Source organism: Ranitomeya variabilis, chromosome 3, assembly GCF_051348905.1.
Source record: "Ranitomeya variabilis isolate aRanVar5 chromosome 3, aRanVar5.hap1, whole genome shotgun sequence".
NCBI lineage: Eukaryota > Metazoa > Chordata > Amphibia > Anura > Dendrobatidae > Ranitomeya > Ranitomeya variabilis.
The window spans coordinates 195,800,673-195,813,608 of record NC_135234.1 but is presented as its reverse complement, the minus strand read 5'-3'; the positions used below and the strand labels follow the sequence as shown (position 1 = coordinate 195,813,608).

At 37.2% G+C, this 12,936-nt stretch overlaps 1 protein-coding gene across 3 annotated transcripts in view; it reads left to right on the top strand.

The window, feature by feature from the left end:
• SYT6 (synaptotagmin 6) overlaps window positions 1-12,936 on the top strand; it is an 827,254-nt gene that overhangs the window by 78,896 nt on the left and 735,422 nt on the right. The window contains exon 1 of one of the 3 annotated variants that reach the window (XM_077294960.1): window positions 1,833-1,998. The exons of the other annotated variants lie outside the window; for them this stretch is intronic. Coding sequence (XP_077151075.1) covers window positions 1,955-1,998 — 44 coding nt within the window. The 5' untranslated portion in view covers window positions 1,833-1,954. Of the gene's footprint in view, window positions 1-1,832; window positions 1,999-12,936 lie in introns of those variants that run through there. 3 annotated transcript variants of the gene reach the window in all.

Sequence of the window (12,936 nt, the reverse complement as noted above, 5' to 3'; positions counted from 1 at the left end):
AAACTCAAAATTTTCTTTCTTATAATCCCACTTCTGCAATGCATTAAACATTTAATACTGGCCTGGCATACTGTTATGACCCCAGTGGACAGGGTCTCAGAGGAACGTGTAAGTCTGCGAGATTCAAAAATCCAGCTCATAGGGCTGTGGTAACTGGGTTGACCAAATAGCTACTCCTAACGCCAACACTAGAAGTAGCCGGGGATCATGCCTACGGTGATCGCTAGATGACTCGCGCCAGCCGGAGAATCTAACTACCCCTAGGAGAAGAAAACAAAGACCTCTCTTGCCTCCAGAGAAAGGGACCCCAAAGCAAGATACAAGCCCCCCACAAATAATAACGGTGAGGTAAGAGGAAATGACAAACACAGAAATGAACCAGGTTCAGCAAAGAGAGGCCAGCTTACTAATAGCAGAATATAGCAAGATAACTTATCTGGTCAACAAAAACCCTATAAAAATCCACGCTGGAGATTCAAGAACCCCCGAACCGTCTAACGGTCCGGGGGGAGAACACCAGCCCCCTAGAGCTTCCAGCAAAGGTCAGGATACAGATTGGAACAAGCTGGACAAAAATACCAAACTAAACAAAAGCAAAAAGCAAGGAAGCAGACTTAGCTTGAAATACAGGAACCAGGATCATAGGACAAGAGCACAACAGATTAGCTCTGATTTCCACGATGCCAGGCATTGAACTGAAGGTCCAGGGAGCTTATATAGCAACGCCCCTGAACTAACGGCCCAGGTGAGGATATAGGAAAAGACAGAAGCTCCAGAGTCAAATCACTAATGACCACTAGAGGGAGCAAAAAGCAAAATCACAACAGGCTAAGTGTTATAGGATTACCAAGATGGCATTGCAGGAGATTACCATTGGCTTTTATGTAGTTAGACTGTCGTGATCGTAGCTAGTGCCTGCTGTATTAGAGACAGATGCTGGCTGTATAACACAGCCAGCCCATATGCTGTGTAGAGCTTCTGAACCAGTTTTATATAACCGCTGAATGACTAAATAAGATACAATGTACCAGGAAGGGGTTAAAATGAGTGATGTTGGTGTGCTGTGATGTAAAAAGTAAAAAGTTGTTAATGGTAGAAATTTGTACAAAAATTTAGATGTATGCAAATTTAGATTATGCAAAAACGCCCAATTTATCAATTACATTATTTTAAAGTCACTTTAATCTTTTTTTTCTGTGTTATTTATTTACTTTCTTTTTCATATACTTCAATCTGACGCACAGGGTTCATGAATTCTGTGAACAGTAAATAATAGTATTTCATTTACTAATGTCTATCATACAAATAAATATCATTTCAAGGGGTAACAAATATTTAGCAAATTTTTAAAAAGTCACGTTTGATGAATTTAGTCTGAACCGTGGGAAATCCATATTGACATAAAAATTTGAAAATACAATAAATTAAAAATAAAAGACAACTTTAAAAAGCTGCATATACTTTGATGAACTTATTTCAAATCAAAGAACCACTATTTATATAAATTTACCCCAAAAGCCTGATGAAAATGCAATATGTGTTCTCCTTTGTGAAGATCTGAAACATTACCCATTATTTGCTGCACGAGGTATATATGCATATACAAATTGAAAGTACAGTAATAAATCTGTCTAAAATTATTCTTTTTGAGGCTGTCTTTATAGAACTTTGAAGAAAATAAAATGACAAAAATCAATTTATGAACAACCCTTGCTATTTCATTGGTAGGCAAAACATGCAGTCTTCCAGTCATTTAATGAGATGTGGCCCAAGAGCAGCTCATGGAGGTATTATAAATCTGCTTTACTAAATGAATTTCAATGATTCCTGGAGAAGAGAATACATTTCCTGCATATGCTCATTTGACCCTCTCCATAGACTACGATAATGACTGGTACTGAAAGTATAAACTTCATTTGTGAAATATTAAACAATACATGTGAAATATACTTAAATGTGTCTCAGTCTGACCAAACCTATGTATGCCGATATGATGAGGTGAGTTATACAGCATGTATCCCGTGGGTAAGAATCCATTCTTTTTGCAAATTCATCTGTGATATCAAGAAAATGTAAAATGTATGAATTTTTTTTCTAGTTCACCTTCAGTTCTAGGTTAGGGAAAGGTGTCATTGAAATAACACATATACTCACTTTCTGAATGACTAACTAAAGTCACAGGTCATTTCAGCTTTCCTTCGTGTGTGACCAGATCAGTGGTCTCACTAATGGTACATAGCATGGAAGTCACTTGTCATCACTTATGCGCACTAATCTTTCAGTACTAGGCTTCCAATGACCTTCTTAAATATTCTTCAGTGCCAGATAAAATATTGAAGATTAAGACACATAGCTAAAAAAAATGATGCCTAAAATCATTACATTTGATACAACGTATGCATTTCTGGTAATGTAGGATTTTCATGTTCACTTCTGATGGGATACTACTCACTCACAATGAAAGGTCTGATGCTTACATCCCCTTGCATACAACTTTCCATGACCCTTGAATGAATCCCTCTCTGTTTGCTGAGAGTTTTTCTCACTGTCACAGGCTCTGTAATTTAAATGGAAGAAAAAGGGCAGCATTAAAATGATGGAAAACCTAAAGGAAACCCAACGGACCATATTATACTCAATTGTTTTTGACTGTCACTTTCTGCGTCTATCATTTGATGGATCTGTCTATTACTTCAGTTTTGTTCTTCTGTTACTACACTAACTCTATATTTGCAGTAGTGCTTGGGGACATGACTGGTTCCTTTTAACCATTATAAGGATTTTTAAGATTGGTATTGATAAAACACAATCAGTTTCCATAGTACTTTATGTAGCATAAAAGTGAAATATTACACTGTGACAATTACAAAAGGAAAGGTATCAACCTAACATCACTAATTGTTACATTACTAAATTGCTTGAAAAATAAACAACTTAGTAGCCTACCTGTGGCAGTGGTGGCCATGGATGCACAATGCTTACAAGCTGTTTTGACAAGAGCTTCAAAGTGCTGATCAAAAGATGGCTGGATCACTGGAGCACATGATCCCACCAGCCTTGGGGCTGCTGCACTCCCCCTTTGTTGTTGCAACATTGAAAAGATCAGATCGAGTCATTGGTGCAACCATGCTATTGGACTGAGCTGTCAGTCTTGAGGAGAGCACCACCACATGGCAATCAGTAAAGTTCCTAAAGGTGAATAATGAGAACAACCCTTTAATATGATACGGACATGTTCAACTGTATTAGCTTGCTTGTTCATGATGTGTTAGATGGAGTTCAGTTTAATATAAGCTAAAAAAAGAAATGATAAATAGAAACAAGCAACAAGGGAAAGAAAAGATTATTGTAAAGAACAATGGTTCAGCCAATTTTTTAGGTGACCGCCATTTTACCGATCCCTCCTATACGCAGTAGTGCACAGCTGGCCAAGTATTGCCATGTGTTCATATGTTCCCCATGAGAGAGCCACGGCCAGACATTTTTTCAGCAGTTTATCCATTAGAGAACAAAAGAATTGTCAGTCCAAAATTGGACATGGTTATTCTTCTGTACATCATCTGTCAAGGGACAAGTGGGAGTCCGCCATACACATTAGACTGAACCTGTCAAATTCGGTGGATTTTGGTGATGTTATGGAGATGGGGCCTTAACTTTTTTACTTTTTAGTAGATGTAACTTATCCACTTTACATTTTTTACAGGTTACATATCAGTTAAAGAAAAAAAATATTGTCACATCATTATAACCTAGCGAGGCAGCATTTAAATAGACCAAGAAATGCAGTGCTTATTCAATGATCCTACATATAAAGAACTGCAACATTTTGCCTTTACCGGGAGTCTTTGTTGTGTATGATAAAGACCGTTGCGTGGGTTTAGACATTAATTTTTTTCTTGTGTGAGTTGAATTTAGAAGATATTAAAGGATTGTTATTTCATGGGAGATACGAGCGTCTGCTATACAAAACAAGTAGGGTAGGGAGACAGGTTAAGGCAATTTCAATGAAAGGAAGGAAATACTTTCCTCCTGTCAATCCCTGTAGTAGAATAACATTTGACAATATTGATGCTGAGCAGTGTGGGGTCTGTGGTTTCAGCGAGGAGATCCAATGTGCTCTGGCAATTGTAATGCAAAAGTACAAAGAATAGATTTGTCAAAATATTGAACATCTCAACTTCTCTTCTGTCACAAATACGCGTTTATCATCACCTTTACACTTGTCAAGAGATAGGGATCACACAGAAAGCTTGATTGAAATTCTCCGCCACAATCCAATATCATTGCAGTCATCTGATTAGATTGTGAGGGACTTTTGCTCACTTGTGGCCACGTCTCAGCGCAGCTGTACTTCCCTCATACATAGTCAAGACGCCGCAGAACTCCATAGAAACAAGCAAATACATTGCTTGCTCGGTTAATTGTGAGCAGAGCTGGCAGAAGACAGAGGAGGAACAGGCAGAGACAATACACTGCATGGTAAGCCCTGTTTAGAAAACTTCTTTTCAAAATACAAGAACATATATAGCGTTCCGATGTGCCAACATCTGATGTAATCCTCTTATTTCTCAGTATTTTGGCTTTTGCGAGCTCCGCACCACTAACTCTCATGGCATGTGTGTCTAGAGGCTTTACCTGTCATGCTTTCTTCTTGCAGCAGTGGATGAGGAGTTGTAGGTGATTCTTGTTATTCTTCTTTTAAATAAAAAATACTTCACTTGTAAGATGTTGACTTGAGTTATGCTCTAGTTGGGAATATACAAGACAAGATTTGGGATTAGAGTTTAATGTTATTATAAGGCATATGTTACCATGTTCTCATCTTATCGGATGGGAGCTGTTATAAAAGACATAAAATCTGCTATAAAAAGCATCAATTCCTGCCATGGCTAATTTATGCAACATGTTATCTGGTATATTAACTCCACGTTAATAACCTTGTATGGCTTCAAAGGTATCATCTGACTTTCTTATTAATAAGGGGAGAAGTTTTCCTCTTTGTTGTACATTGTGCTTCTACTTGTGTAGAACATTGATTTTTGCAATGAGTTAAAGTTTTTTCTATTTTAGGTATTTTATGTGAAGATTCTTATAGCGGGAGTGGAGGGGATCATTAAAGACTCTACTGAATGGCTATAAGGCTACATTCACACAAATGAGTTTTTTGATTTAGCAGATTTTCATCGGCATTAAGTAAATTAGGTCACTTTCGTTTTTTCATTAAGTTTGAAGTGCTGTTTTTTGTTTTTTTCTTTGCATTTTTTGATGCTGTTTTTTGTCTCTTCTTGTTATGTCAAGTTTTTAACATAGCTGCTTCGTTTCCTGGTATTTGGCTTTGACAAACCATTATTGAACAGTCATGTGCAGATTAATTGCGTTTTTGATGCGTTTCTGCAGGCGGAAACGCACTAAAAGCGCATGTATATTTTTTACAAGAGATTTTCTTCATCTCATGCAAATCTGAGGCGAAGTATGGACATAGAACTCAGTGTAATCGCAAGAGAAATTGATATGCTGCAAATTTGAATTACTCACCATTTTGCTGTAAATGTAAGACGCTGCGTGTTTGGGGCAGAGTAAATTCACAGTGCCAAAAACTCACAAAAACTCAGAGTGGGCACACAGCCTTAAAATATATCTTGCTCTAAAAGAAGTCAAGAAATCCCATTGATTTCAATGGTTTCTGTTTATTGCCTCACCTACTCAGCAGTATTGCTGTTTGCCTTCATAAATTACAGATCATCCTTAAAGTTAAAGGGGTATTCCCATCTCTAAGATCATATCCCAATATGTAGTAGGTGTAATAATAATATTATCAAATACCTCAAGTTAGAAATGTAGTATAGTTCTTCTGATTCTCAATGTCGCTTACCTCATATGCAGGCATTGCAGTAGCTTAGGTATCCATGATTACAACCGTTTATATATTGACAGTTATTTAGTTGTTAGCGGTCATAACCATGGATACCTAAGCTACTGCAATGCCCTGCACATGAGGTAAGCAACATTGTGAATCAGAAGAACTGTACTACATTTCGAATTGGAGGTATTTGCTAATATTATTATTCTTATTCCATCTCATACATATTGGAATTGGATCTTGGAGATGGGAATACCCCTGTAAGCTCTCAGCATGAGTTTTTGATGCTGCATATTTTTACTGTGCAAAAATGCAGCATTTTACAGTAAATTGATGTAATTTATAAAAATATCATGCCCACTGTGCTTTTTTTTTTTTTACACATCAGGGAGTATTTGAAATCTACAATGTGTTGATTTCTCTTGTGGGTATGCTGAGTTTTATGTGTGGATTTTCCCCATAGAATAGCAATAGATGCGAAAAGCAGCAGGTCAAAAATGCATATGTGTTTTTAGTGAATTTTCACTGTGGAGATGCACTAAAAAAACATTTAGTACATGTATGACTGTATCATTAAAGTTTTGTCAAAGCCAAATGCCTGGAAGCATCAAAAACAAAGCAGCTTAATTTAAAATATGACATAGCAATGTTTTTTAGCGGATTTTTTTAACATGCATTTTAATAACGTTTTTGATAATGCGGTTTCTTGTCTTTTTTTTGTAAACAATGTTTCAAGTAAAGCTGGTTTGTTTTTGATAAGAGAAACTGACATGCTGCAGATTTCAAAAAGCGCACTGCAGGGCAAGTTACACTCCGTAAAAACAAATAATTGGGAATATGACTTCTATAAATTCCATCCACTTTGCTTGATCTGTCTGCTTGATGCTGCGTTTCTTTGTGCGGATCGAAAATGTGCAACGTCAAAAACTCACCAAAAACTTTTTTTGTCAGAGACAATTAATGTATATAAATCTCTATTAGAGATCGCGAGAGACAACTGATGGACATCCAATCTCCAGTTGACTCATTGCTCAACTTAAAATGTATCGGGTATGAAAACTGGCTGCTAAAAATAATACCTAATAGAGGTATAATTGAAACATGTTCATCAAGCACCACACATAGGAGATTGCATATATCAAATTGTCTTCTTATTTGTAATCAACCAATAGTCCTGACAGCGGTTCTACTGTAGTGTACTGTGCCATTAGAAAATGAAAGCTACAAAACAATCTCAAAATTGTTAAGAACTAAGGCCCTGATTCAACAAGACTATAGATTTTCTCACTGATCTTGATGAGGGGGCATGGTGGAGCCAGACACTTATGATTCATAGAAAAATAGGGAGCACCACAGCTGGGCAAATGCAATGTTATGCTAATAGTAGATCTATAAAGGGGTGCAGCACCATGCATAGCCAAAAGGACATAATGGAGCAACCAAGAAAAGCCGACACGCAAATGGAGCGCCCACCCAAAAAAATACAAGCTGAGTAGCAACAAATACAAAAAGTTTATTGAAAAGAGAGACACATACACTAGAATAAAAGCATATTAAAATATAACAACCACACCACTAGTGCCATGGTGAATACTCATGAAAGACAGCCCAAAATACAAATATTAATATATATGCTATACACCACAACAATAATGGCAACCAAAAAATACCTATATATGAAAATCAATAATTAGACAGCATATAAGGAAGACCTGTAAAGTGGGGAATAAAACCTCCTATTTTGGAAAAACTCTTTTGAAGAATTGGGGCCTAAATCTTTATTAAGCAATATTAAGAGAACAGTTCATAAAGTTATACAGATGTTTTTAAAGGGAATCTGTCAGCAGGATTTTACTACCTTATCTGAGAGCAGCCTGATGTAGGCAAGGAGAAGCTGAATCCAATGATGTGTCACCTAGATTACTGGGCAGAGCCATTCTCACACAATCATAGTTTTTAGATTTAACAATGAAGCAGAGCTGAGAAAGCTAACTCCGCCCACACCATCATCTCTGTGTACAAAGACCATAGACAGTGAGGTGCCTATCACAGGAGGGGGCGTTGCTGGACCAAGAGGCATGCCAGCTGTGTCCCAGCAATAATAAGCTACTGCTGCCAAAACAATCAACAAAATCTTAGAGTTTGGTAATAGAGGCATTGCTGCAATCTGTGCTTTAATCCCTACAGCATGCTGTCAGATTACATAGCAAAAAAAAACAGCTGACGGATTCTATATAAGGAAATGTTCAAAATCAGAGCAGCAGGACAAAATTAATATAATACCTGCATTTATTTATTTTTTATGTTTTACTTTACTCACTTGAATAGCACCATTATATTCTGCAGTGCTTTACAGACATCATCATCACTGACCTCTACTGAGCTCCCAATCTAAATTCCCCATCAGTATGTATTTGGGGTGTAATAGGAAACTGAACTACCCTAAGGGAATCCACCCATATATGAGGAGAACATGAAAACTCCTCGCAGATGTTGCTCTTGGAGAGTTTGAACTCAAGACCCCAACGCCGCATTAACCACAATTTAACAATTCATATGATATAATACTGAAATTGATCGTCCATGTGCAACATATTGCTCATATAATTGTTTAAACAGTATTTTACAAAATATAGGTTCATAAAAGCTGACTTGGTTGTTCTTTTACTCAGGATGAGGCAAATCTGATGCAAGACGTGAACGTTAGGCTGTGGTTCTGTGATAGGGTCCACAGTCATGATATAGGAGCTTAAACTACAAGAAGAGAGAATTTATTATAACCATCAAAAAAGGACAAATTGAGAAATGGTAAAATCCATTTAATCTCTATATACAGTAGCCACTGGTACATATGAGACGCATATTGATGAAATGCTGGCCCATTTTCAAAAATGATTTCTCATTGGCCACTAATCTAATTTTCCCTTTGTGACTGGAACAAAGAGTAAAAATCTAAAGGATCTCCTTGGGTTTCACTTTTATGATAGTTTTTTAGCTCTAATTTTCTGGTGGTGTGTTGTACTAATAGAGGTATGATCAAGTGCAACAATGGGGAAAGTGAAAACTCACCTTGTCCTGCAATGTTATTCAATGAATATCGATTGCAAGGGTAAAAGAGAGAAAAATTAAATTTTGTTTAAATAGCATTAGTTGTAAGTAAAATAGGATAAATTTACATTTTCGTGCTAATTTATCATCTTTCTGTAAATACAATAGCAGTGACATTGGCTGACTTGCTTATACTACTGTTTTTGAGGTCTATATACTGTATCGAGATCTCAGCAAAGAAGAAAACTTTTTTTTACATAAAGAATTTTCTTCATCTCTGATGTTGAGATCTGATTCTTTTAGGAAGGGAAATATTAAGCAGTACAGAAACCTGCACATGGCAGACACAAACAGTATGAGATCACTATAATGGGGTCTGTGTGATTTTATTCATGATGGCCATCATATTACCAGACAAAATCGTGCAGCATGCTACATTAATTTCTCAGGGACTCTTAGCAGAATTTGTGATGATTTCTCCCACACAGATATGAACAAGGCCTACAAGATATACATTCCTTATAGCTTTTCAGATACTGAAAGTATATCAGTTTTGTAGTACTATGCTACTTCATAGAACTACTTCTTTTGGAAGTGAGAAAGTTTCTTCTTTTGGTAAACCACAGTCAGTAAGATGAACAGGGATTCAGTAAATCTTTCATGACAAAAATACAGTAGTTTTGTTACATTGTTCTCTTGGACTGTAGTACACATGTTTCATTGGCACAAGGCAAACATGGGCAAATTCCCTACTTTACTTAAAATTAACCTGCCACCAAGTTTTCCCCCATATATACTACAGCCAGCACCTGTAAGACCTCTGTTACAGCATTCTAAAATATATGTTTCCAATGTGCTCTGCAAGACGCAAAAAATAGCTTTTATTATTCTGAACTGTGAAGTGGTCCGGTCTAATGAGTGTCTCTGGTCTTGATTTGGCTCATACTCTCTTCTTGAGATTGCCATGTCTCTTCTCTGCTTCATGTGGATGACATGTCCTATATCATCCACACGGTGTCCTTCATCACTCTCCTGTGCAGGTGCACTTCTCTGCCCTGCCGAGGGAAGAGAAAAGTATTGTAATGCTCATGTGCCAGCACTGTTTGGCCTTTACCTTTACCACATGGGCAGAACAGTACTTTGCTCTGTCCTTTGCAGGGCAGAAAAATGTGCCTGCACAGGAGCTTGATAGAGGACACTGTGTGGATGACATAGGACGTGTCATCCACACAAAGCAGGAAGGAGAATGGCGACAGCAAAAGAGGAGGCACCAGATCAAAGACGCCATCGAATCAGACAGCGTTGTAGGTGAATATAATAAAAGCTATTTTTTGTGCCTTGTATTGAGAACATATACACAGCATTCTAGAATGCTGTAACAGGGCTGAAAGATGCTGGCCTGCGGGCGACAGGTTTCCTTTAAAGGACCAATGATGATATGAGTAAACATAGAAGAGTAGAGTAAACCAAAAGTAGAAAGGTGGCCTGCTGCAACATAGCTATTAAAGGTCTCACATATACAAAGCACTGTTATTGTAATTCTTTCATATCTTCTCATCTGCAGTAAATTGTAAAAGTAATTTCATTTGTAATTAAAGCCAGTCCTGTTCAGTATCTGAAATTCAGGAATTTGTTGGCAGTTGAAGAATATCAATACATTCAAAACTGCAAAAAATAGAAAAGATAGCATACTACACCAATTAGGTGAACCCCCCAAAATACCAACCAATCTAACATTTTCAGGCCTCGCTAATACTATGAAAAATTGGAGCCTGAAACATTTAGGTGCATCCATGAGTTTTCCAAACATCATCATAGCTAAGCTTTGCGATTATTTGGGAACTGTATGGCTTTATATGAGCAATATGATGAGACCACTGCATGGCAGTATTCCTTTATTACTCCTTGTAAAGTACATTCACTCATCCATGCACATCGATCCAAGATCGGACCGTAGTGCACAGACTGGCCACGGGTCTCATGACCCAAGCCTGACTGCTCCATTTATTAATGAGACTGTCCCGCTCACGTTGGGAGAGCCGCAGCCAGTCCATGCATTGTGGTCTGATCTCGGACCGATTTGCACAGACATCTGAATGAGCCCTAAAGAAAACTATTCTAAACATTGTGTCCACGGCCTTAATCCCCCTAATTTGGGTTCATCAATCATCTCCTAACATTCTGCAGAAAAATTACAAGAATGTTGCATCTTTCTACAACACACAATACAGTTATCTTTCTATTTCATTTTTTTAAATTTTGTAAATTTAGCTTTTTGAAAACGTTCATACATCTATTCTTTCTGTGGGATAAATATACCTTGAGAAAATCATATAAGGAAATTAATGTCTACTCAGGTCAGCCAGCAGCACAGGACAATGTAATAAATAGTTAAAAATCCCATTTCTCTGCCTCATAATTACCAGCCTAATAATTCATTCTGTTTGCCGGCAGAGAAACTTTTCAAGGAAAGTACTATGCTTAGAATACACAGACAAGGGTAATGAAGGCATCTGTGCTTGAGCAGATAACGCTGCCTTTTCTCTTAGAAGGAAGACCAGTGCTCAATTACAGTCATAGATTTCATTATTGCTGCACACATGGTTCAGAGAAAGAACCATCCTGTCCTGTGAATGAGATTTCACATGAGACTAGAGCAGAATGACTGCCCAGGCTATACATATTAATACCGTCTGCCTAAAATGTATGCGCCTAGTAAGTGCTGACATTTACTCATTGTTAATCAACAGCTTTTCCACCACATTTTACCTCCCATTTCATCCAGATATGTCAGCTCCATACCAGTACTTCACAAGTGATAGATGTATTTCTAAAACAATTCACAAACATTCATACCATTTTGGGCACCTGAAAAAACATGAAAAACTACTGTGGCTTTCCTGATACTTAGGCTACGTTCCCACAATGAGTATTTGATGGGTTTTTAGATTTGCAGATTTTTGGCATCATTTCTGAATCCTTTATGGAAATTAAGTTACTTCCATTTTTTCATTGTGTTTTTAAGTGAGTTGTTTTCAACATAGATTTTAATCACATTTTTTGTCTCTTTTTGGTATGTCATGTTTTAAATAAAGCTGCTTTGTTTTTGACACTTCCTGGTATTCGGCTTTGACAAAACTTTATTAACACAGTCATAAGTGGATCACATGCATTTTTTACCTGTGGATTTTCCACATCTAATGCAACTTTGTGGGGAAAATTTGCACGTAAAACTAAGTGTACACGGAAGAGAACTTGACGTGTGCATTTCAAAAATGTATAACAAGTCAGTTTACACAATGTAAAAAAAAAACAATGGCCAGGAGATTTCTATAGTATCCCATCCACTTTGTTGGAACTGAAAGACGTTGAGTTTTTTTTTCCACTGAAAATGTGCAGCATTAATAACTCATTAAAATCGCATTGTGTGAACTTAACCTTAAAGGAAGTCTGTCAGTCCAAACTGACAATATTATCTAATCATATAACCTTGTAGGGGATATAGCCCCTATTAAAATTGCCTCTCTAGTCACTGGCTCCATTCTGCAGAAACTGAAGTTTAATCAAGTATGCTAATTAGGGTGCTCAGTGCATCTTTGGTGTGGCCAAAAGAGGTATAGAGTACCATTTTGTCAGTTGGCTTTGCTTACCCTGCCTATCTAAATGGTGATTGACAACAGTGCACAATGTCTCTTAGCCACACCAAGGTTGCACCGAGAACCCTAATTAGAATATTTGCTAAATATTTAATTTCTGCAGAACACAGGCAGCAATTAGAACACTATAGGTATGATTTTTTATAGGGACTATATTTTGAACACAAAAGTAAGATTTTTATTTTAATCCACTTATTTTTGCAGAATTTGAAAACAATCTATTGTCTATGGGATATAGCAGCCTCTTTAAAGGGAACCTGTCACCCCCAAAATCGAGGGTGAGCTAAGCCCACCGGCATCAGGGGCTTATCTACAGCATTCTGGAATGCTGTAGATAAGCCCCTGATGTATCCTGCAAGATGAGAAAAAGAG